The sequence below is a fragment of the Entelurus aequoreus genome, linkage group LG13 (assembly GCF_033978785.1).
Source record: "Entelurus aequoreus isolate RoL-2023_Sb linkage group LG13, RoL_Eaeq_v1.1, whole genome shotgun sequence".
Taxonomy (NCBI): Eukaryota; Metazoa; Chordata; class Actinopteri; order Syngnathiformes; family Syngnathidae; genus Entelurus; species Entelurus aequoreus.
Window position 1 is genome coordinate 56,011,239 of NC_084743.1, and position 26,390 is coordinate 56,037,628.

General features: G+C 38.9%; 1 protein-coding gene across 2 annotated transcripts in view; it reads right to left on the reverse strand.

The window, feature by feature from the left end:
* Positions 1-219: 219 nt before the first annotated feature.
* Positions 220-26,390, reverse strand: part of LOC133663526 (immunoglobulin superfamily member 11-like) — a 321,885-nt gene continuing 295,714 nt past the window's right edge. For both annotated transcript variants that reach the window (XM_062068057.1, XM_062068056.1), the window contains 5 exons: positions 15,195-15,402; positions 12,153-12,308; positions 5,836-5,958; positions 4,234-4,381; positions 220-1,841 (listed from right to left, as the gene is read on the reverse strand). In XM_062068057.1, the coding sequence (XP_061924041.1) occupies positions 1,286-1,841; positions 4,234-4,381; positions 5,836-5,958; positions 12,153-12,308; positions 15,195-15,402 (1,191 nt within the window). In that variant the 3' untranslated portion in view covers positions 220-1,285. The remainder of the gene's footprint in view (positions 1,842-4,233; positions 4,382-5,835; positions 5,959-12,152; positions 12,309-15,194; positions 15,403-26,390) is intronic.

The following is a 26,390-nucleotide window of genomic DNA, read 5'->3' on the forward strand; positions in this document are numbered from 1 at the left end:
TTTGCGTATATGTTCAACTGACTACATCACGCTACTTCCGGTAGGGGCAAGCCTTTTTTTTATCAGATACCAAAAGTTGCAATCTTTATCGTCGTTGTTCTATACTAAATCCTTTCAGCAAAAATATGGCAATATCGCGAAATGATCAAGTATGACACATAGAATAGATCTGCTATCCCCGTTTAAATTAAAAAAATTCATTTCAGTAGGCCTTTAAATGAAAGGAAAAGATTTAGCCATTTTATTCATCATTTATCTGTGTTTTTAATTGTTTTCTGCAGGTAAAACTAGAATTATTCTCTCGAAAATGTGTTGGATGTCTAAAAGGTAGTGTTAATTTTTTGTCTATTATTATTATTATGTATATTTCCTTCTCAGTTTATACATATTACTACCATTATTAGTTATTAATGTTATTATTATCATCATACTATTTATATTTTAATAGTATGTGGGCAGATGGGACTGGGGGGGGGGGGGGGGTCATTGTTACACAAAAAAAGAAAGCTTTGCTGTGTTTGTTTTCTGTCTGCGCTGCAATAAATCAAATTGTCTATGCTCAACAATAAATCATATTTTTTGGTCACACCTTTTGTAACGGATGACGAACAAAAGACGAGGTACCACTCTAACTCCATTTTTTTTTTTTTTTTTTTTTTTACCCCAAAAAAATGAAGAAACATGACAAGAATAATAAGATTCCTACAAGATGGCAGGCTGTCTAAGTTGCTCTAAAAAGTGCATAGACACAATAAAATCTTTGTTTATAATTAGGTATATTATATTGCATCATTCTCTTCTCTTCTAAGGCCATTTCAACCCTCGTATCAGACATTCACTTTTATCGATGCATCATCATCGGGATCACGATTATTTGTGACATTTGTTACATTAGACATAACACCTGTGACGGAAATAATGAATTTCTTATCGCATAACACAGGACACATGCATTTATGAAGGATTTCCAGCTCACTGCGGTAGTGAATCGTTCCATCTTCTAAAAAAAAATTATGAAATCATCCAAAAAGAAAGTCAAATCCAATAAAAGCATGATTTAAATCGTCAACCTTCAAAATAAACCCGGATGATGATTTCCATCAAGAAATTGGCATTTTATGAACTCTGCACTGTAGTTTGTTGTGAGATAGAAAAGGAGGAGTAGAGAAAGACACAGTTGTCGTGGTAAAATAAAGGGCAGCAGGCTGGTTCAGCCCATACTCAATTTGTTTTTCTTCACTGGATTTCAACAAAAACTCATTAAGTCCTGTTTTCCAGGCGGACCTCAGACCAGCGAGCCTGCTCTGCTCTGGGCGGGCACCATGACGGGCACCGCCCCCATCCGCTCCAGCGTGGCCTGACTCACGGCGTAGGAGTGCGTATGTTGCCCGTGCGTGGGCGTCACCACGGGCTTGAGGCTCACGGAGCCGTTGCTGCGCACCATGGTGGACGGGGAGGGGGCGGAGTTCGTGGTGACCACCAGGGTCTTGGGCGGCGGGAGCGTGTGGCTGCCGTTGGCAAAGGAGGAAGTGGTCGTCGCGGGCTGGGCGTGGCGAGACAGTGGGGCCGAGCCCGGCGCCGGCGGCACCGCCGAGCCGTGGCCGTGCCCCGGGTTCTGGGACTGTCTGTGTCCGTGTACGCCGTGGACCGCGTTGGAGAAGGTCTGCCGCGTGTCCCCGTTGTAGCGCGTGTACGAGTTGGTGTCGTAGTTGGGTTTGGGGTTGTGCCAGTAGCGACTGTTGTAGGTGTTGGTGGACGTCAGGGTGTCGTTCTCTGAAGACGAGGCGTCGGCGTGGAAAGCCTTCACTGACGACGACCTCTTCGGTGGGAGGTCGTCTTCCCTGTGGACACGGAGAGGTCAGTGACCGGGCATGTCCACTTTTAAAATATACTGTACATATATATATATACACTACAGTTCAAAAGTTTGGGGTCACATTGAAATGTCCTTATTTTTGAAGGAAAAGCACTGTACTTTTCAATGAAGATAACTTTAAACTAGTCTTAACTTTAAAGAAATACACTCTATACATTGCTAATGTGGTAAATGACTATTCTAGCTGCAAATGTCTGGTTTTTGGTGCAATATCTACATAGGTGTATAGAGGCCCATTTCCAGAAACTATCACTCCAGTGTTCTAATGGTACAATGTGTTTGCTCATTGGCTCAGAAGGCTAATTGATGATTAGAAAACCCTTGTGCAATCATGTTCACACATCTGAAAACAGTTTAGCTCGTTACAGAAGCTACAAAACTGACCTTCCTTTGAGCAGATTTAGTTTCTGAAGCATCACATTTGTGGGGTCAATTAAACGCTCAAAATGGCCAGAAAAAGAGAACTTTCATCTGAAACTCGACAGTCTATTCTTGTTCTTAGAAATGAAGGCTAGTCCACAAAATTGTTTGGGTGACCCCAAACTTTTGAACGGTAGTGTATATATATATATATATATATATATATATATATATATATATATATATATATATATATATATATATATATATATATATATATATATATATATATATATATATATATATATACTGTATGCATGTATATATATATATATATATATATATATATATATATATATATATATATATATATATATATATATATATATATATATATATATATATATATATATATATATATATATATATATATATATATATATATACTGTATGTATGTATATATATATACTGTATGTATGTATATATATATATATATATATATATATATATATATATATATATATATATATATATATATATATATATATATATATATATATATATATATATATATATATATATATATATATATATATATATATATATACTGTATGTATGTATATATATATATATATATATATATATATATATATATATATATATATATATATATATATATATATATATATATACTATATGTATGTATATACATATATATGTATGTATATGTATATATATATATATATATATATATATATATATACTGTATGTATATATATACATATATATGTATATATATATATATATATATGTATATATATATATATATATATATATATATATATATATATATATATATATATATATATATATATATATATACTGTATGTATGTATATACATATATATGTATGTATATATATACATACTGTATGTATGTATATACATATATATATATATATATATATATATATATATATATATATATATATATATATATATATATATATATACTGTATGTATGTATATATATATACTGTATGTATGTATATATATATATATATATATATATATATATATATATATATATATATATATATATATACTGTATGTATGTATATATATATCTATATATATATATATATATATATATATATATATATATATATATATATATATATATATATATATATATATATATATATATATATATATATATATAGATATGTAAAATAATTCTAATAATAATGGATTACATGCACCTGGGGATAGGTTGATTGGCAACACTAAACTGGCCCTAGTGTGTGAATGTGAGTGTGAATGTTGTCCGTGTTGGCCTTGCGATGAGGTGGCAACTTGTCCAGGGTGTACCTCGCCTTCCGCCTGAATGCAGCTGAGATAGTCTCGTGACCCCAAAAGGGACAAGCGGTAGAAAATGGATGGACGGATATCACTTACACATACAAAGTCTCCAAGGTAGAGGTATATTAGAAAGTATCCAGTAACAAGTGTGTCCGCATCATTCAATTTACTGTGTCTTGAGCTTATCTTAATGAATTAATGTGGCAACTAGATGTCGCAAAATAAACAAATACCACTTACATTTTTACCTAATTCAATACAGCATAAGTCCATTCCTGATGGTTAATAATCAATAGGCTAGTGTTTGTATACCTACCGTTGTTATCTGACATGTTTAACTGCAGTAGGAAGGGTATTCATATGGCCCTATTCGTCACGGTTTACCTAACACATGAAACGTGACAAGAGAGAGTGTTGAATATTTGAAAATATGATTTGTGATAGTTCCAACTTTGACCTCAGCGTTAGTTGCAACGTAGAGTAGCGTTTTCCATCATTTTCAGCAGACTGCTTTGCAAAATGATTGACCCCCCCCCCCCCCCCCCCCCACCCTCCCTCTCACTGGAGATCCACCCAGGATTGGGGGCCGTATGAATCCCTTCCCTGCTGTAGATTCTGACAAATGAATGAGCTACCTGATTTCATTGGGGATCTCCTCCTCGTCATACTTGTTCTTATTCTTCCAGTAGTAAAGGGTGACCACAATTAACATGGAGCAGATGATGATGGCCAGCACTCCGGTAGCAATTGTTCCTGCTATCAGACCAACACTCTGAGGCTGGGCTGGAAAACACACAAAAACAGCAACAATTGAAAAAAAATCAAAAAAATTAGTCTGTCACAGAGCTTCAACATACACTATATTGCCATAAGTATTTGGCCACCTGCCTTGCCACACATATGAACTTGAAGTGCCATCCCATTCCTAACCCATAGGGTTCAATATTACAGCTTCAACTCTCCTGGGAAGGCTGTCCACAAGGTTGCGGAGTGTGTTTATAAGAATTTTTTACCATTCTTCCAAAAGCGCATTGGTGAGGTCACACACTGATGTTGGTCGAGAAGGCCTGGCTCTCAGTCTCCGTTCTAATTCATCCCAAAGGTGTTCTATCTGGTTCAGGTCAGGACTCTATGCAGGCCAGTCAAGTTCATCCACACCAGACTCTGTCATCCATGTCTTTATGGACCTTGCTTTGTGCACTGGTGCACAGTCATGTCCAAACTGTTCCCACAAGGTTGGGAGCATGGAATTGTCCAACATGTTTTGGTATCCTGGAGCATTCAAAGTTCCTTTCACTTGAACTAAGTGGCCAAGCCCAACTCCTGAAAAACAACCCCACACCATAATTCCTCCTCCACCGAATTTCACACTCGGCACAATGCAGTCCGAAATGTACCGTTCTCCTGGCAACCTCCAATCCCAGACTCGTCCATCAGATTGCCAGATGGAAAAGCGTGATTCATCACTCAAGAGAACGCCTCTCCACTGCTCTAGAGTCCAGTGGCGACGTGCGTTACACCACTGCATCCGACACTTTGCGTTGGACTTGGTGATGTATGGCTTAGATGCAGCTGCTCGGCCATGGAAACCCATTCCATGAAGCTCTCTGCGTACTGTACATGGGCTAATTGGAAGGTCACATGAAGTGTTGAGCTCTGTAGCAACTGACTGTGCAGAAAGTCTTTGCACTACGCGCTTCAGCATCCACCGAACCCTCTCTGTCAGTTTACGTGGCCTACCACTTTGTGGCTGAGTTGCTGTTGTTCCCAAACTCTTCCATTTTCTTATAATAAGTTGACTTTGGAATATTTAGGAGTGAGGAAATTTCACGACTGAATTTGTTGCACAGGTGGCATCCTATGACAGTTCCAAGCTGGAAATCAATGAGTGCGGCCCATTCTTTCACAAATGTTTGTAGAAACAGTCTCCATGCCTAAGTGCTTGATTTTATACACCTGCCAAGTGATTAGGACACCTGACTCTGATCATTTGGATGGGTGGCCAAATACTTTCGGCAATATAGTGTATCTTGCGTTTTCAGAACAGGATAAAAAAAAAGGTGTAACATTATTTACTGTCAAGCCTATCTGACACACATCAGTCCTCACTTTGGTCTGTCAAATATGCAGAGTTAAACCATCCCTGTTTGATTTTTTTCATGGCTTTGCATAGTCGTCGAGCTTGAGTGAAATGTCTATAAATAAATCCAAAAATGTCACGCATGTGATGTACTTACGCGCGACAACCTGCAGATTGATCAAGCATGTGCTCTTGCCTATAACATTGCTGGAGGTGCACTGGTAGAGTCCTGAGGTGCTGGTGCTGATGTTTCTCAGCGTTACAGTGCCCTGCATCTGGTCTGTGGAACACACACACACACACACACACACACACACGCACACACACACACACACACACACACACACACACACACACACACACACACACACACACACACAAACAGGCTGCATTGTAATTAAAGCATGGATACTCTCAACTAAATAGCCTAGAGAGACATGGTTGTACACACAGAGAGATACAGTATATGTTACATTACAATGAGTTCAATTGTATTTTAGTCCCAATTTTATTATCATTTGAACTACTGCCAACAATAACCAGCAGAGGGTGCTAGTTAGCTGTGATAGAAAATGTGTTTCACGAGCCACTGGATGGATGCAAGGTGTTTTTCTAATTATCTGATTTTATTTTTGTATTATTATTTTAATTTTATTACAATTGTTTTTCTGTGTTTTTTTTAAATTATGACAATTCATTCAGACTATAACATTTACCAGTGGACGTTTACAATAGTTCTTACATATGGCCATTTAAATGTACATTATTCTCAAAAGATGGGGTTGCAAAAAAAAAAGGCCATGAAATACTATATAGCATGTACAGGGTAAAGGAAAAAAAGAACACATTAATTACTTTAAAAAAAAGAATTTATTGTTGATTATAAATAGAAAATAATAAGCTGGAGAAATGGGGACATTAAATAAAAGCAATACAAGCTATGAGATTGAGACTGAATACCGGTGTAAAACATGTGATAATTTATGTTTTTAATATATAAAATACAATAATATATTTAATGACAATATTATATACATATACAAAGTAAAATAAATTATTATAATATATAAAACTTAATTTCCACAATTCCTTCATTTCTATCAAATTCTTAAATGTGATATAAACTCATTACAAAGTGAAATATGTCAAGCTTTTATTTGTTACAATTTTGACGATTAATCTATACACAATAGTTTTAAAAGTTTTTAAAAAATGTATAAAATTTTAAATTTTAATGTTTTCATATGCTGTAAGCCAGAATCATCAAAACTTTATCAAAAGAAGTCTTGCAATATCTTGAGCCTATGCCATATATTGGTTTCACCTTGTAAATTAAATTGCTGGTATAAACAAACCTTTGCACAATATTCTAATCTTTCACCTGTAAATTGATGTCTGTATATACAGTACATATATAGATATGTATGTATGTATGTGTCTGTATATATATATATATATATATATATATATATATATATATATATATATATATATATATATATATATATATATATATATATATATATATATATATATATATATATATATATATATATATATATATATATGTGTATGTATGTGTCTGTATATATATATATATATATATATATATATATATATATATATATATATATATATATATATATATATATATATATATATATATATATACATATACATATATATACATATATATATATATATATATATCTATATATGTACTGTATATATATACATATATATATGTGTATATATATATATATATATATATATATATATATATATATATATATATATATATATATATATATATATATATATATATATATATATATATATACACATATATATATGTATATATATATATATATATATATATATATATATATATATATATATATATATATATATATATATATATATAGTGGTAATTAAACAACATGGTTATTTATGTGGTGGTTTTGTAATATGTTGACTTACAATACTAATCATATTGTTGTCTCAGTCAAAACTGAGCGTTATTGTCTTGATTGTTTTATTAGTAGAATGTGCATATGTTTTGGCCATCGAGTTTAAAATGCATTATTTACAAGCAGATTTAACAAAAAATAAGAATTATATTGCAAATGCTGGGTACACTCCTTGTTTTCTGAAAGCCTTCTGTGTGGTGTGGTTGTTTGATTCACGTGAAGAAAAATAACTTAAATGAGAACTGCAATTTTTGGGAATTCTTCCCATTATTCGCAACCCGTATGTGTGACAAGAACACAAAGTATGTCTTTCACTTTTCTGTCAGTTCTAAAAAGTAAAAAACTGCACCATCGGCTGCGCCCTGCCATTAAATTAAGAAGGCAGAGCTTGAGCTGCTTCTGCTGTATTGCCTTTGAGTTAGTAAAAGTTAATGCTTGTTTATAAATCATACATCTCACCTGTACAGTAGGAGGTTCTGGCACTAAGATGAGAAATTGGTCAACTTTAAAAATGCACAAACTACTATCTTGATACTAAATGGCTATATACTATATTCTGAATTTAGCAGCTCCAGGAGAGCAACAGTGCTGAAAGATACAACCATCCCAGTGAGACATTGTAGTAAATCCCTGTTTCATGTTCTTATCTGAGACATTTATGAATATTGCGACATGATAACACTCCAAGTCTCCCACAAAGACTGCCTTTATTGATAGCAAACACAGAAAAGTATGTCTATGTTGTTGTTGTTGATGAAAGTAGTGTTCGTTGCTATGCACTTGGGGAAAGCAATACACCCAGGAAATAAGTTGTGGTTATGCTTATAAAGACCAAAATACTGTAACTATTACATGTTATCATGAATGTGCCTGTTACTATATTTTTTACATACTTATAGTGTGTATTAGGGTTGTACGGTATAGTGGTATTAGTATAGTACCGCAATACTAATGAATCATATTAGCACTATACAGCCTCTGAAAAGTACCGGTCCGCTTGATACCAAGTACAGTAGCGTATCTAGTCGATACTACTATGATTATGTGGATATTTTTTTGGCATCACAACATCTTCTTTCGTTTTTTTAAATGTATACTGTATTATGTTTATAAACTCAGGAAATATGTCCCTGGACACATGAGGACTTTGAATATGACCAATGTATGATCCTGTAACTACTTGGTATCGGATTGATACCCAAATTTGTGGTATCATCCAAAACTAATGTAAAGTATCAAACAACAGAAGAAAAAGTGAGTATTACATTTTAACAGAAGTGCCGATAGAACATGTTAAAAGAGAAAGTAAGCAGATATTAACAGTAAATGAACAAGTAGATTAATAATTTATTTTCTACCACTTGTCTTTAATAATTTTGACAAAATAATAGAATGGAAAATGACACAATATGTTACTGCATATGTCAGCAGACTAAATTAGGAGCCTTTCTTTGTTTACTTACTACTAAAAGACAAGTTGTCTAGTATGTTCACTATTTTATTGAAGGACTTAACTGCAATAAGAAACATATGTGTAATGTACCCTAATATTTTTTGTTAAAATAAAGTCAATAATGCAATTTTTTGTGGTCCCCTTTATTTAGAAAAGTACCGAAAAGTATTGAAATAATTTAGGTAGCGGTACCAAAATATTGGAATCGGGACGACACTAGTGTGTATATAAAATGTTTTTGGATGGTTTTGCATTGTCAGCCGCCTTCTTAATAGCAGTTCTTCACTATTTCGAATGCTCCGAAAAAAGAGAAAAACATATGTGTTCTTGTACCACATAAGGATTTCGAAGGATGGGCAAATTACAATGAAATAAAGTGCAGTTGCACTTTGATGCCATTTTTCTTTACTCAAATTAAAACAAAGTTAGTTATTTTTTTACACATACTTCGCTTCTAAGTATAGCATCCCTCAATTCAGTGTTTTTCAACCTTTTTTGAGCCAAGGCCCATTTTTTGCGTTGAAAAAATCCGCAGGCACACCACCAGCAGAAATCCGTAAAAAACTAAACTCAGTTGACAGTAAAAAGTCGTTGTCGCAATTGTTGGATATGACTTTAAAGGCCTACTGAAACCCACTACTACCGACCACGCAGTTTGATAGTTTATATATCAATGATGAAATCTTAACATTGCAACACATGCCAATACGGCCGGGTTAACTTATAAAGTGCAATTTTAAAATTCCCGCCACACTTCCGGTTGAAAAACTCCTTTGGATATGATTTATGCGCGTGACGTCACAAAAGCAACGGAAGTGGTTGGACCCCATCGGACCCGATAGAAAAGCCTCTTGTTTTCTTCGACAAAATTCCACAGTATTCTGGACATCTGTGTTGGTGAATCTTTTGCAATTTGTTTAATGAACAATGGAGGCTGCAAAGAAGAACGTTGTAGGTGGGATCGATCGGTGTCTTAGCGGCTAAGTACAATACTTACAGCAACACAACAAGGACTACTTACCAAACCCACGGATGAAGTCCTTCGTCGCGCCGTTGATCGCTGGAATGCAGGTGAGCACGGCTGTTGATGGGAAGATGAGGGCTGGCTGACGTAGGTGGAGCGCTAATGTTTTATCATAGTTCTGTGAGGTCCGGTTGCTAAGTTGCTAAATTAGCCTTAGCGTCGTTAGCAACGGCATTTTTAAGCCTTACCAGGCTGAGAATTTTTAACCGTGTAGTTACATGTACATGGTTTAATAGTATTGTTGGTCTTCTGTCTATCCTTCCAGTCAGGGGTTTATTTATTTTGTTTCTATCTTCATTTGAGAACGATGCTATCACGTTAGCTCAGTAGCTAAGTGTGTCACCGATGTATTGTCTAGGAGATAAAAGTCACTTTGAATGTCCATTTCGCGTGCTCGACTCTCATTTTCAAGAGGATATAGTATCCGAGGTGGTTTAAAATACAAATCCGTGATCCACAATAGAAAAAGGAGAGTGTGGAATCCAATGAGCCAGCTTGTACCTAAGTTACGGTCAGAGCGAAAAAAGATACGTCCATCACTGCCTCTCAAGTCCTTCACTGTAACGTTCCTCATCTACGAATCTTTCATCCTCGCTCAAATTAATGGGGTAATCCTCACTTTCTCGGTCCGAATCTCTCTCGCTCCATTGTAAACAATGGGGAATTGTGAGGAATACTAGCTCCTGTGACGTCACGCTACTTCCGGTACAGGCAAGGCTTCTTTTATCAGCGAGCAAAAGTTGCGAACTTTATCGTCGATGTTCTCTACTAAATCCTTTCAGCAAAAACATGGCAATATCGCGAAATGATCAAGTATGACACATAGAATGGATCTGCTATTCCCGTTTAAATAAAAAAAAATCATTTCAGTAGGCCTTTAAACCATAACCAACCATGCATCAATATAGCTCTTGTCTCAAAGTAAGTGTACTGTCACGACCTGTCACATCACGCCGTGACTTATTTGGACTTTTTTGCTGTTTTCCTGTGTGTAGTGTTTTAGTTCTTGTCTTGCGCTCCTATTTTGGTGGCTTTTTCTCTTTTTTTGGTATTTTCCTGTAGCAGTTTCATGTCTTCCTTTGAGCGATATTTCCCGCATCTACTTTGTTTTAGCAATCAAGAATATTTCAGTTGTTTTTATCCTTCTTTGTGGGGACATTGTTGATTGTCATGTCATGTTCGGATGTACATTGTGGACGCCGTCTTTGCTCCACAGTAAGTCTTTGCTGTCGTCCAGCATTCTGTTTTTGTTTACTTTGTAGCCAGTTCAGTTTTAGTTTCGTTCTGCATAGCCCTCCCTAAACTTCAATGCCTTTTCCTAGGGGCACTCACCTTTTGTTTATTTTTGGTTTAAGCATTAGATACCTTTTTACCTGTACCCTGCCTCCCGCTGTTTCCGACATCTACAAAGCAATTAGCTACCGGCTGCCACCTACTGATATGGAAGAGTATTACACGGCCTAGCTCTAGACAGCACCGACACTCAACAACAACACATAATTTGCAGATTATAATTACTGGTTTGCAAAAAATATTTTTAAACCAAATAGGTGAAATTAGATAATCTCCCACGGCACACCAGACCATATATGCTGCGGCACACTGGTTGAAAAACACTGCCTTGATTGACCAATGGCGTACACACAATGAAGCAGGTGATGGAGAATGTACAGTGCGAAGGGCACAGCCGGAAAAGAAAGGAGAGGCCACTAAACCGGTGCTCTCTGTTGCTGAAAACCAACATCCAGTTCAACACGGGCTTCTTGGACGAAGCGTTTGAAATGGCCGTCAGCATGAGAGAGACGGGGGGTATGCGGGAACGTCACAAAACACACGCTTTTCGCACGACTCCATTAGTCTTTGATCCTCAGCAGTATCACAGGAGGGGGAACTGCAGGTGGCGCAGGCCTCACACACGGTGACGGTGGTGATGATGGGAGGGAGGGGGCCTTATTCTAGGTGTGTGTTACATTTACCAGCAAAGGTGGGGCAAAAGGGAACCCCGATGGCCAGCTTGTTTCTAATACCTTGCATGGCGTTGTGCGGCAGCTTGGGCAGCGCGTCCAGCTTCTCCCACGAGTAGGACGGTGTGGGAATACCTTCGTCCGAGTTGCAAAACAACATGATGTCGCTGCCCACATCAAGCGTTCCCTGAATCCGGCAGGCCGGCACCGAAGGGGGCACTGGCGGAACAAAGGAGTGGGTGGTGACAGGTTAATCGCTTTACAAAAGGAATCACATCCAATTTTTCGCTTGATTAGACTGTAAATTACATGCTTTAAAAGGATTCATATGCCTCACTTTGAGACTTGTGATTGTGAGGCTTTCTGGGTGCACCGGGCTTTTATAATGTACACAGAGTGCACTCTCTTTGCTGTAATTTGGCCCAAAATAAAGTAAATCGACTGACTACAAAGAGCCATGGAAGGATATAGGGTCAAACAAAATATGATCATCTTAAAGGGGAACTGCACTTTTTTTTTTTTTTTTTTGCCTCTTGTTCACAATCATTATTATGAAAGACATGACGACGCTTTTTTTTTTTTTTTTATGCATTCCTAATAGTAAATAAATGCAATCAAAAGTCAGCTTACAATGAAGCCTATAGCAGCCGATTAAATCTGCCTTTAAAAGCCCCTAAAAAAAACATCCAAACACCTCCATTAAGGTTTTATATACCGTATTTTCCGGACTATAAAGCGCACTTAAAATCCATTTTTTTTCTCAAAACTCGACAGTGCGCCTTGTAACCCGGTGCGCCTAATGTACGGAATAATTCTGGTTTTGCTTGCCGACCTCGAAGCAACTTTAATTGGTACATGGTGTAATGATAAGTGTGACCAGTAGATGGCAGTCAAACATAAGAGATACATGCAGCCTGCAATATGATGGCAATATGACTCAAGTAAACAACACCGACATTTTATATGTTCCATTGAAAATATAGAACATTACACACGGCGCTCAAAAATCTATCAAAATGTTTTAGTACGACTTTGGTAAGCACCACTTGATGGAATGTTGGCGCATTAAACATACGAGTATTATTATGGTGTGTGTATAAGGTAAGACATATTATCTGGCGTTTTGTTTCGCAATATTATAGAAAAGCAACTTTTCTTACCTTTCGTACCTGCTGATCTGTATTTAGGATTCGCATAAATCCCAAAAAATTGCGCACGTCCGCCTTTGTTGCCCGTGTCGATGACATAGTCGATAAGCTTCTTCTTTTTCTCTATCTTCTTGTTATGGGACATTCATACTCTGCTGTTGCCATTTCTAATATAAAGTAGTGTAAAGTTCTTACTTATATCTGTCAGTAAACTCGCCATGAAAGCGCTAAAACATACCGGTGTAGTGAGTTAAATTATTCACCCAAATAACTTTAGTTATTAGAGAGTTCTGGTCGAACGTTTTTTCACGGGACACATTTTGTGGCACTAGTAAGCCATGGATGAGGAGATGCTGCTCCGTTATTGATTTAAGTAAAGTCTGAATGTCATTAAAACAGTTAGCTCCATCTTTTGACACTTCTTCCACTCCCGTCCTTGCACGCTACACCACTACAACAAAGATGGCGGGGGGGAGAAGACGCTGCCGAAGGTGAGCCACGTAAATAAGACCGCGCACAAAACGGCGCATCCGGAAGCGACTGTCAGAAAGCAACTTGAAGATGATCTGTAAAACCTAATCTATGCAACATTTTGACCAAAGACCCACCATTACATGTTATGTAGACCACAAGGAAGTGTTTTACATTTAGAAAAAAAAAAAAAAAGACTCCTTTAATGCGCCCTATAATCCGGTGCGCTTTATATATAAAAAAAGATAGAAAATAGACCATTCATCGGCAGTGCGCCTTATAATCCGGTGCGCCCTATGACCCGGAAAATAGGGTACATGATGTAAGTATATATGTAATGTAATTTCAAAAATGCATCACTGAGTACTGCTCACTGAAGACTTTATGAGAGCCAACAAACATAATAAACATCACTTCCTGTACAATGTCTGCTGTCATTAGGATGCAGACTTCTAGGATGTTCGTATAATCCCATTTAGATGAAGAATGACTCATAATCCTCGCGAAGAAAAGGGAGGTGGAGTCAAGCGTCTTTTAGTGTCGTTCTCGCGATTTACGGGTCTAAATTGACTGTCAAAGTGTACCAATTTGTCGGAATACATCCTCGTCCTTCTACTATCCAGGTGAGAGGCATGATTTTGTAGGGGACGGCGTGGCGAAGTTGTTAGAGTGGCTATGCCAGCAATCGGAAGGTTGCTGGTTACTGGGGTTCAATCCCCACCTTCTACCATCCTAGTCACGTCCGTTGTGTCCTTGGGCTTCACCCTTGCTCCTGATGGCTGCTGGTTAGCGCCTTGCATGGCAGCTCCCGCCATCAGTGTGTGAAGTTAAGTTAAAGTACCAATGATTGTCACACACACACTAGGTGTGGTGAAATGTGTCCTCTGCTTTTGACCCATCCCCTTGATCACCCCCTGGGAGGTGAGGGGAGCAGTGGGCAGCAGCGTAACCGCGCCCGGGAATAATTTTTTGGTGATTTAACCCCCCAATTCCAACCCTTGATGCTGAGTGCCATGTGTGTGTGAATGGGTGAATGTGGAAATACTGTCAAAGCGCTTTGAGTACCTTGAAGGTAGAAAAGCGCTATACAAGTATAACCCATTTATTTATTTATTTTATCATTTATTTATGATCTACAATAAAGTTTGCAGCTGATCAGTCGATCGTGGCAATATTGGCACACAAAATCGTGATCATGGCGGCGCTATAAATAGTTTGTCTGCGTTAGCGCTTATAATAACAATATCACTAATACAAAATATTTTTGGATGGTTATTTATTAGGTTTTTTTGGGCAAAATAGAGGACCCATTGGCTCCGCTGTAAGCGGACTTTTCATTACGTTTATTTACGAGTTAGAATGGAAAAAAAACAACATCCGTCGTCATGTCTTTCATAATGATTGTGAACGATAGTTAAAATTCCCAAAAAAGGGGAGGTCCCTTTAAAGGAAATGTAAGACAAAAAATATGACACAGCTTAGCTACCTAGCACAGTCAACCCGATGACACCAATATTGCGCCCCCCTCTGTCCGGGAGGTTGTTGACCAGACACTGATAGGTCCCCGTGTCTGACAGCTGGGTGTTGTTGATGAAGATGGAGGCACTTGTACTTGGCATGGTGGACACAAACCCCACACGACCGTTGAGGTGGTTGGCGAGGCTGAACACCTGGCCGCCCTGGTAGATAATCACCTGGATTGGGACAGGAAGGGGAAGAGGAAGCTATTAAGTTAGAGGCATGTCAAAGTTGGTAGGAATTAAGCAAGTTCAAAGTGGGTATAACAAAAAAAAAATCTAAAAAAATGGTTTAAAAATAAATAAATAATGGATATAAATATTTTCTTCTTATACTCTGGCAGACCATCTATAAGGAGGTTATTTATTTACTGGTGTTTGTTTATATGTATATATTTTCTAGCAACAGAAGTCAACAAGTTACAGACAGATTGTACATTAACTTTAAGGAAATGTCAGAAATGGGATAGGGAACAGGTAAATAGATGTTGAGGGGGATCCAGATCACCGTCTGGATTAAGGACTTTAAAACAAACAAAAAAATGTACTAGTGTATTGGGGGCTTGGCGGAGGTCCGTGCTTTACTACTGCTTTGTTTTGATTGTAAATGTTTGGTAATGACTGATCAATAAGATACAAATCTTAAAAACATGCTCCCTAATTTATGGAACTGCACATCATGGTATCCAACCTCTTTTCTTTCACCTGCACCGTTGACAGCAGACGCAATATGCCGCCACCTGTCATCTTTGTCTTTTGCTCTTCTCTCCGTAAAAGACAGGATTCAATCACGAGTCACTCTTTATGGGGATGTCGAGGCGTGAGGAAAGCGTGAGGTGAGGTGGGGTAACCTACGCACAGTTCTACTCTAATTACAACACATACGGGCCCGATCTACTAAGATCCACATAACAAGTGCTACATAGCGGGTGTAAACTATAAAATGTTGTGTACTATTGGTTGCCGTGTTGCAGGTGATCTACTAAGACTGCGTGCATAATTGATAACAAGTGCAAAAGTGTATTATGCGGTGTACTATGCGGTTGTCATGGAGACACTCATTTCCCTCCACATTCGTGTTATGTTTTTTACTGTGGCGTTTTGCTATGTTTTGAAACATGCAGCAGACATCTCAATCAATCAATCAATCAATGTTTATTTATATAGCCCTAAATCACAAGTGTCTCAAAGGGCTGTACAAGCCACAACGACATCCTCGGTACAGAGCCCACATACGTCTATAATATGCACCACTTTTACTCTGGCACTTTAGAGGCTGCCCTGCAATGTGCTCTACAACTAAACCCACTGGTAGATGCTGCCACTAACTGTGAGCGTGGAATGGTCCAGACATCAGAAAATTCATATTGCAAGAATTGTATTTCATATAGGACATATGTTAAACAAATATCTACTCTATTAAAAAAAATAATGCCATTCAAAAAACAAACAAAAAAACCCGTCAGCATCTGCTGTCTCCAAATCAGCCCCTAAAGGCCTACTGAAACCCACTACTACCGACCACGCAGTCTGATAGTTTATATATCAATGATGAAATCTTAACATTGCAACACATGCCAATATGGCCGGGTTAACTTATAAAGTGCAATTTTAAATTTCCCGCGAAACTTCCGGTTGAAAACGTCTCGGTATGATGACGTTTGCGCGTGACGTCACGTAGTGAACGGAAGTATTCGGACCCCATTGGATCCAATACAAAAAGCTCTGTTTTCACCACATAATTCCACAGTATTCTGGACATCTGTGTTGGTGAATCTTTTGCAATTTGTTTAATGAACAATGAAGACTGCAAAGAAGAAAGCTGTAGGTGGGATCCGTGTATTAGCGGCGGACTACAGCAACACAACCAGGAGGACTTTGAGATGGATAGCAGACGCGCTAGCCGCCGACCTCACCTTGACTTCCTCCGTCTCCGGGCCGCCGACCGCATCTATGATCGGGTGAAGTCCTTCGTCGCTCCGTTGATCGCTGGAACGCAGGTGAGCACGGGTGTTGATGAGCAGATGAGGGCTGGCGTAGGTGGATAGCTAATGTTTTTAACATAGCTCTGTCGAGGTCCCGTAGCTAAGTTAGCTTCAATGGCGTCGTTAGCAACAGCATTGTTAAGCTTCCACAGGCTGCAAAGCATTAACCGTGTAGTTACATGTCCATGGTTTAATAGTATTGTTGATTTTCTGTCTATCCTTCCAGTCAGGGGTTTATTTCTTTTGTTTCTATCTGCATTTAAGCACGATGCTATCACGTTAGCTCCGTAGCTAAAGAGCTTCGCCGATGTATTGTCGTGGAGATAAATGTCACTGTGAATGTCCATTTCGCGATCTCGACTCTCATTTTCAAGAGGATATAGTATCCGAGGTGGTTTAAAATACAAATCCGTGACCCACAATAGAAAAAGAAGAAAGTGTGGAATTCAATGAACCCTTGTACCTAAGTTACGGTCAGAGCGAAAAAAGATACGTCCTGCACTGCACTCTAGTTCTTCACTCTCATGTTCCTCATCCACAAATCTTTCATCCTCTCTCAAATTAATGGGGGAATCGTCGCTTTCTCGGTCCGAATCGCTCTCGCTGCATTGTAAACAATGGGGAAATGTGAGGAGCCCTTCAACCTGTGACGTCACGCTACTTCCGGTACAGGCAAGGCTTTTTTTATCAGCGATCAAAAGTTGCGAACTTTATGGTCGATGTTCTCTTACTAAATCCTTTCAGCAAAATGATGGCAATATCGCGATATGATCAAGTATGACACATAGAATGGATCTGCTATCCCCGTTTAAATTAAAAAAAAAAATTTCAGTAGGCCTTTAAGTCATTCATCTGCTGGACAGATAATATGTTATATATATATATATATATATATATATATATATATATATATATATATATATATATATAATATATATATATATAATATATATATATATATATATATATATATATATATATATACACACACTATTTGCCACCTGCCTTGACTCACAAATGAACTTGAAGTGCCATCTCATTCCTAACCCATAAGGTTCAATATAATGTTGGTCCACCTTTTGCAGCTATTACAGCTTCAACTCTTCTGGGAAGGCTGTCCACAAGGTTGCGGAGTGTGTTTATAGGAATTTTCGACCATTCTTCCAAAAGTGCATTGGTGAGGTCACACATCGATGTTGGTCGAGAAGGCCTGGCTCTCAGTCTCCGTTCTAATTCATCCCAAAGGTGTTCTATCGGGTTCAGGTCAGGACTCTGTGCAGGCCAGTCAAGTTCATCCCACACTAGACTCTGTCATCCATGTCTTTATGGACCTTGCTATCCTTGGTATCCTGGAGCATTCAAATGTCCTTTTACTAGAACTAAGGGCCAAGCCCAACTCCTGAAAAACAACCACACACCGTAATTCCTCCTCCACCAAATTCACAGTGCCTTGCATGGGGGCTTCCCTCCATCAGTCTGTGAATGTGTTTGTGAATTATATGTAGAATGTAAAGTGCCTCTGGTATCATTCCAGGTATAGTGAAGCGCTATATAAATACAGAATATTTACCATTACCATACACAATCATTCAGTCAGCCATTTAGCACTTAAGACACAAGAAATGCACACAACGCAGCCGCACAGCCAAAGGCAATCGAAAAAGGAAACAGTTGAGGAAACAACTGCGGCTTATAGAGCTGTGCATCCAATAAATGTTACGTTTTGGTGGGTCGCATCTTTCTGCAGGGTTCGTTCTTCCGGGATGCAGACGGACTACTACGGACAAGGTGTGCAGGTAGGAACATGATTTTAATTTTCAAAAATCAAACACGTACCAAAAACAGAAAACAAGCAGAAGGAAAACGTGCCGATCGCACGGGAAGCATAAACTCGGAGACAATAAATTCTAACGCAACTGTTGCATGAAGCAAACAATGAAGCCAGACTGAGCGTGGCGAGAGAGGTGAATAAATAGCTCTCTGATTAGTGGTGAACCCAATGAATCCCCATGGAAACTAAAACAAACCCAGAGGTGCACAAACAGGAACTAAGGGAGTCCAAAACTAACAGAAAATAACAAAACATGATCCGGGCCACGGATCATGACAATAAATGTACGAAATGACATTTTTCCTAAAATTAGGAGGTCTGTAGCCTGGAAATTACGATACTATAATAATAATAATAATAAGGGGAGGAAGGTGCACTGAGGGGACACTAAGGGGGGTCCTAGCTCTACTGACAGCATGTAAAAACAAACACTTTGGAGTTGTTTCCAGAAAAATAACCTCAACAGACAGATAAACTAAAATCCTTCATTTGATAAGTGGTCGCTTCTAGTTCAGTGAGTAACGAGAACATACTAAAAGTATGCTTTCTTGCAGCTATAAGGCTCTTAAGATGAAAGCATCCACTTATTGGTATGCATAATTGAAAACATTTGACTTCAAACATGTCAACTGCTATCTGTTGAATGCACAGACAGCCGTGCAGGCAAGCACAGCCAAAATCTTTTTAACATGAGTCCCGAGGAACCACGGCACGATGACAACTCTCCTTGCAAGGGAAACTTTAATGATGGCATTCCAATAAAAGCTCCTCACTCTGGTTTCCAACGGGAACGGCTTGTTTTCGCGGCAACGAGCGAACACAGCTCTCACCCCTGAACTGGGCCCGCACAAAAGATGAAGAGGACACACAACAGAGGGGAACCAGAGGGGCCATTCAGTTGACTGAAAAGACTCCTCATTGAGCTGTTCAAAGACCCAGCCAGGGAAACAACCAGCTTCAGTGTGTGTGCGTGGGCGTGTGTGTGAGGGCTAGTTCTGATGAAAGTGCACAAGTGTGTGTGTGTGTGTGTGTATGTGTGTGTGTGTGTGTGTGTGTGTGTGTGTGTGTGTGTGTGTGTGTGTGTGTGTGTGTGTGTGTGTGTGTGTGTTCTGGCAATGCTTACTTAATGGGGACATCGCTGTGTTTACACCTTTAGGGGACCTTTGACGGTATGGGGACAAAAAAACAGGTCCTCTAAAGGGAAACCTTTTTAAATGATAGTCAGATCCATTCTGAAGATGCCTAAGTGATTTTTAAGCTTTGGCCCATAAAACATGTTTACTAGTTAGTTTGAGTGTGAGACATTTGCACAGCAATCTGGTTTAGTGTTCAATTAGGATGCAATTTTCATACAGCATGATTATAAAACATTGTTACCTTAAAGGCCTACTGGAACCCACTACCACCGACCACGCAGTCTGATAGTTTATACATAAATGATGAAATCTTAACATTGCAACATATGCCAATACGGCCGGGTTAGATTAGTAAAGTGCAATTTTAAATTTCACGCGAAATATCCTGCTGAAAACGTCTCGGTGTGATGACGTTTGCGCGTGACGTCACGGATTGTAGCGGACATTTTGGGACACCATCGTGGCCAGCTATTAAGTCGTCTGTTTTCATCGCAAAATTCCACAGTATTCTGGACATCTGCGTTGGTGAATGAAGACAGCAAAGAAGAAAGCTGTAGGTGGGAAGCAGTGTATTAGCGGCCGGCTGCAGCAACACAAACACGTAGAGAACTGGGACAACAGAGACTCTTACCAGGAGGACTTTGAGTTGGATACACAGACGCGCTACCGTGAGTACGCAGCTGAGGCTTCCAAACATTTGATCGCTTGCCCGTACGTGCGTGCCGCTATGTGCATGTCACGTACGTGACTTTGGGGAAATATATGTGCTGTATGAACTTTGCGGAAGTGAACGGTACTTTGGGCTGAGGGATTGAGTGTGTTGTGCGGGTGTTTGATTTGCATTGGCGGGTTACATGGACGGGAGGGGGGAGGTGTTTGTTATGTGGCATATTAAATATAAACCTGGTTGTGTTGTGGCTAATAGAGTATATATACTGTATGTCTTGTGTTTATTTACTGTTTTAGACATTCCCAGCTGAATATCAGGTCCCATTCGCCTCTCACAGCATCTTCCCTATCTGAATCGCTTCCACTGCCCTCTAATCCTTCACTCTCACTTTCCTCATCCACAAATCTTTCATCCTCGCTCAAATTAATAGGGTAATCGTCGCTTTCTCGGTCCGAATCGCTCTCGCTGCTGGTGGCCATGATTGTAAACAATGTGCAGATGTGAGGAGTTCCACAACCTGTGACGTCACGCTACTTCCGGTACAGGCAAGGCTTTTTTTATCAGCGACCAAAAGTTGCGAACTTTATCGTCGATGTTCTCTACTAAATCCTTTCAGCAAAAATATGGCAATATCACGAAATGATCAAGTATGACACATAGAATGGACCTGCTATCCCCGTTTAAATAAGAAAATCTCATTTCAGTAGGCCTTTAAAGTATGATTCACATTCAGAATGTTTCATCCTTCTATATATGGTAGTTGGAGTTGCAGACAACTTCATTACTGCTAAATAAGAGGACAGCTGTAGTGCTGTTGTTAGAATAATTGTTTGTAAGTTATCACAAAAAACGTTTGTGTTGAAATGAGTTCCAGGCAAGAAGACAAAAGCTGTCTTTTAAACCTACCAAGAGTAAAGCTCGTAAAACTCCACTGTGTAGGGGGGGAAGCAAGATGAAGGTGTTCCTGTGTTCTTTCATGTCTGGTAATCAACAGAAATATATTGTTCTAACCCAAGGACTTCAAAGCGGAGAGATGACAGGATCTGCCCAATTTCCAGACGACCTCTTTTTGAACTATTTTATGGACCTCTTTTTGAACTATTTTACAAACTCTTTTTGAACTGACCTTTTCTGTGAATTGTTTACGACCTTTTCTGTGAACTCTTTGCGACCTTTGTCCTTTGGAAACAGTGGTGGCCATGTGGTCGGGGAGGGTCCAAAATAAAAGAAGGAGGCATGCAATCTTTTGGAAGCGCGTGCTGAGATACTGTCCAAGGGTACAGTGTAAAGGCGACTCTCCTCAATATTGAGTCCAAATTGAATTCTGTCTCTGTTTGATTCTTTGCTTCTTGTCTTGTTTAACAGATGTCATCAGTGTTTGAACCTGACACTGTATTCTGAGGATCATGTCATATTTAATTTGAACTTTTTTTTTTTTTTTAAATGGTCCTCAGTAGTCACGTACAAATTTGTGTGAATTATGAAAAATTCTTTAAATTTGGTCCCCATGAACCATATTAACTCTTTTTCCCCAGGGTCCCCAGTAAGAATGATCAGCACATTACTTCATCAAACCAGAGGTTTAAAGACGTGTATGAGCTAACTGGGCAGTGGCCATTTTACCAAAAAATTTTTATGCCTCCACAACCTGTAGAAAGGGTGGTCCCCACAAGTGATGATCAAAAACTTGGTCTCCATTCTAAATGATAACCAGTATGTGTGTGTGTGTGTGTGTGTGTGTGTGTGTGTGTGTGTGTGTGTGTGTGTGTGTGTGTGTGTGTGCCTCCACTGTCCTATACTGCTGCTTAACGGTTGTAAATTGCGCTGCTGCAATTTCCTGAGTGCAATGCGTTCGCTTTGTCCTCTTACGTGCAGATGAATAGGCAGCTCCTCAGCTGTGATGAGAGCCCGGCGACTTCATGTCCTCCATGTCTGTGAGGTTCGGTGTGTCAGTGTGCATTCATTTTACTCTTGGGAATAGTGTATCAGTGTATCTGGGGTTGTGAGTGTGTGCGATTGTTCTGCCCAAATAACCGTCTCTAACTCTCTCCCCGCTGCACTTCTACTGCACGCTCATCCTCGTGTTGAGTCTTTTTTTTCCCTTCCTGTCAGTCTGTGTGTTGATTATTGTTTATTTAATGCACACTGATAAAAACAAACATTCCATTATGAATGAGGGGAAAACGGAAACTTTTGTTTTTGGTCCGATGTTGTCTGTCTATCTGTGTTAGCCCTGCGATGAGGTGGCGACTTGTCCAGGGTGTACCACGGGCGGGGTTTGGTGGTAGCGGGGGGGGGGGGGTGTATATTGCAGCTCGGAAGAGTTAGGGCTGCATGGGATTCTAGGTATTTGTTCTGTTGTGTTTATGTTGTGTTACGGTGCGGATGTTCTCCCGAAATGTGTTTGTCATTGTTGTTTGGTGTGGATTCACAGTGTGGCGCATATTTCTAACAGTGTTAAAGTTGTTTATACGTCCACCCTCAGTGTGACCTGTATCGCTGTTGATCAAGTATGCGTTGCATTCACCTGTGTGTTCGTCCAGAAGCCGCACATATCTTGTGACTGTGCCGGCACGTTGTTAGAATGGATGAAAAGCGGATGTGACGACAGCTCGTCGAGGACGTTAAAGGCAGTGCCTTTATGGCACGCCCCCAAGACTGTGGTCCGGGTGGACTACGAGATATAAGGACTGATGAACACCTTCTTTCGATAATAAAGGTTGCGTCAGCTCAAAGCTTAATGAACTAGCATCCAGGAAAAGATGGCAGGTATCTGGCTTGGGCACATCAGATTAGTTCAGTGTGTTGCAAACTGAGCAGTTTAAAGTCCTGAATGGTTGGTTTATTCATTGTTATTTTATTTTCAAATTTATTAGCCTGTGGAAAAAGTTAATGTTGATATTTACCTCAGAAGGTTGCAAATAGAAAAGAGGCATTCCATTTTTATTTAAATTGTATTTGATATGCCATTGATATTTTTAATTATTATTATTTTTATTTGAAACTCGATTTTGCATGTCACTATAAAGTTATATAAGCCATGCTTGTTCAATATTCAATGCAAAACTTGTTTGGGTCCCTATTAAAAGGTTACTTTGTTCAACCTTGGCCCGCTACTTTGTTCAGTTTTAAATTTTGGCCCACTCTGTATTTGAGTTTGACACCCCTGCTATAGACAGTAAACTTGACAAACAAGTCAATGGCGTTTTAAAATCGTGTTTTTATCCATCTTCGTCTTTTAGCAAAAGTAAAACCGTTTTTATCTTTTAACCTTTTCGGGCATGCTTTTATTTCAAGTCGCCCGGACTACGGCAATGCACATTATTAGCCAAAAAGAGTTAGTCCGGCAGGACGACTTTTAACAGGGGTCAGGAAACACGAGCATAGAACCCCAATTCTTGAGACTTTGCACTGGCTCCCTGTTCATTTTAGAATTGATTTTAAAATGTTGCTGTTTGGTTTTTGAAGGCCTACTGAAATGATTTTTTTTTATTTAAACGGGAATAGCAGATCCATTCTATGTGTCATACTTGATCATTTCGCGATATTGCCATATTTTTGCTGAAAGGATTTAGTAGAGAAAATCGACGATAAAGTTCGCAACTTTTGCTCGCTGATAAAAAAGCCTTGCCTGTACCGGAAGTAGCGTGACGTCACAGGAGGTAATATTCCTCACAATTTTCCTTTGTTTACAATGGAGCGAGAGAGATTCGGAGCGACAAAGCGACGATTACCCCATTAATTTGAGCGAGGATGAAAGATTTGTGGATGAGGAACGTTAGAGTGAAGAACTAGAGGCAGTGCAGGACGTATCTTTTTCGCTCTGACCGTAACTTAGGTACAAGCTGGCTCATTGGATTCCACACTCTCTCCTTTTTCTATTGTGGATCACGGATTTGTATTTTAAACCACCTCGGATACTATATCCTCTTGAAAATAAGAGTCGAGCACGCGAAATGGACATTCACAGTGACTTTTATCTCCACGACAATACATCGGTGACACACTTAGCTACTGAGCTCACGTGATAGCATCTTTCTCAAATGCAGATAGAAACAAAATAAATAAATCCCTGACTGGAAGGATAGACAGAAGATCAACAATACTATTAAACCATGTACATGTAACTACACGGTTAATAATTCTCAGCCTGGTAAAGCTTAACAATGCTGTTGCTAACGACGCTAAGGCTAACTTAGCAACCGCACCTCACAGAGCTATGATAAAAACATTAGCGCTCCACCTACGCCAGCCAGCCCTCATCTGCTCCTCAACAGCCGTGCTCACCTGCGTTCCAGCGATCGACGGCGCGACGAAAGACTTCATCCGTGGGTTTGGCGGCCAGCATCGGCTAGGCGTCTGCTATCAGGGTAAGTAGTCCTTGTTGTGTTGCTACAGCCAGCCGCTAATACACCGATCCCACATACAACGTTCTTCTTTGCAGCCTCCATTGTTCATTAAACACATTGCAAAAGATTCACCAACACAGATGTCCAGAATACTGTGGAATTTTGTCGAAGAAAACAGAGCTCTGTGTATTGTGTCCAAACACTTCCGTGGACCTCGCGACGTCACGCGCATACGTCATCCTCCAAAGGCGTTTTGAACCGGAAGTTCCCCGGGAAATTTAAAATTGCACTTTATAAGTTAACCCGGCCGTATTGGCATGTGTTGCAATGTTAAGATTTCATCATTGATATATAAACTATCAGACTGCGTGGTCGGTAGTAGTGGGTTTCAGTAGGCCTTAAAGACCCACTTTTATTATCTGGCTTTTAACACTATACGTGAGTTGTGTGGTCCTCTGTGTTTTTACATTTTTATTTCTATGTATTGTTTAAATTGGTTTTACCTAGTGTGTGAATGTGAGTGTGAATGTTGTCTGTCTATCTGTGTTGGCCCTGCGATGAGGTGGCGACTTGTCCAGGGTGTACACCACCTTCCGCCCAAATGCAGCTGAGATAGGCTCCAACACCCCCCGCAACCCCTAAAGGGACAAGCGGTAGAAAATGGATGGATGGATTTTTATATTGTTTTTATATTTATTTATTTAGTTTTTTTCAGTCATTGTTTTTAATATTTTTGTGCAGCACTTTGGAAAAATGTTTGTTATTTAAATGTGCTATATAAATAAAGTGGATTGGATTGGATTACAATGTGCAAAGTATAAAATTAATTAAGCCCAATGGGTTAACATCCTCCCCTCCAATACAAAACTCCATAATAATTACAACAAACAGAGATAAAACAAAAACAACAAAGATTGCCAAAATTACAGAATTCCCTGAAGTTAGAAATGAATATAATTTTGTCTTTACAGACCACCATACCAGTCCAAAAAAAACAAGTTGGATAGAAGTTTAATAGATGTGTCTAAAAAGTTGAAACTGTGTCTAAACATTGCCTGAAATGTCTTGTTTATGATGAATGTACTTCAACATAAACATCTGCTTAACCCACACAATATTACAGTATGTAAATATGGATACATTAAGCTGTAATGTTAAAGTTAAAGTACCACTGATAGTCACACACACACTAGG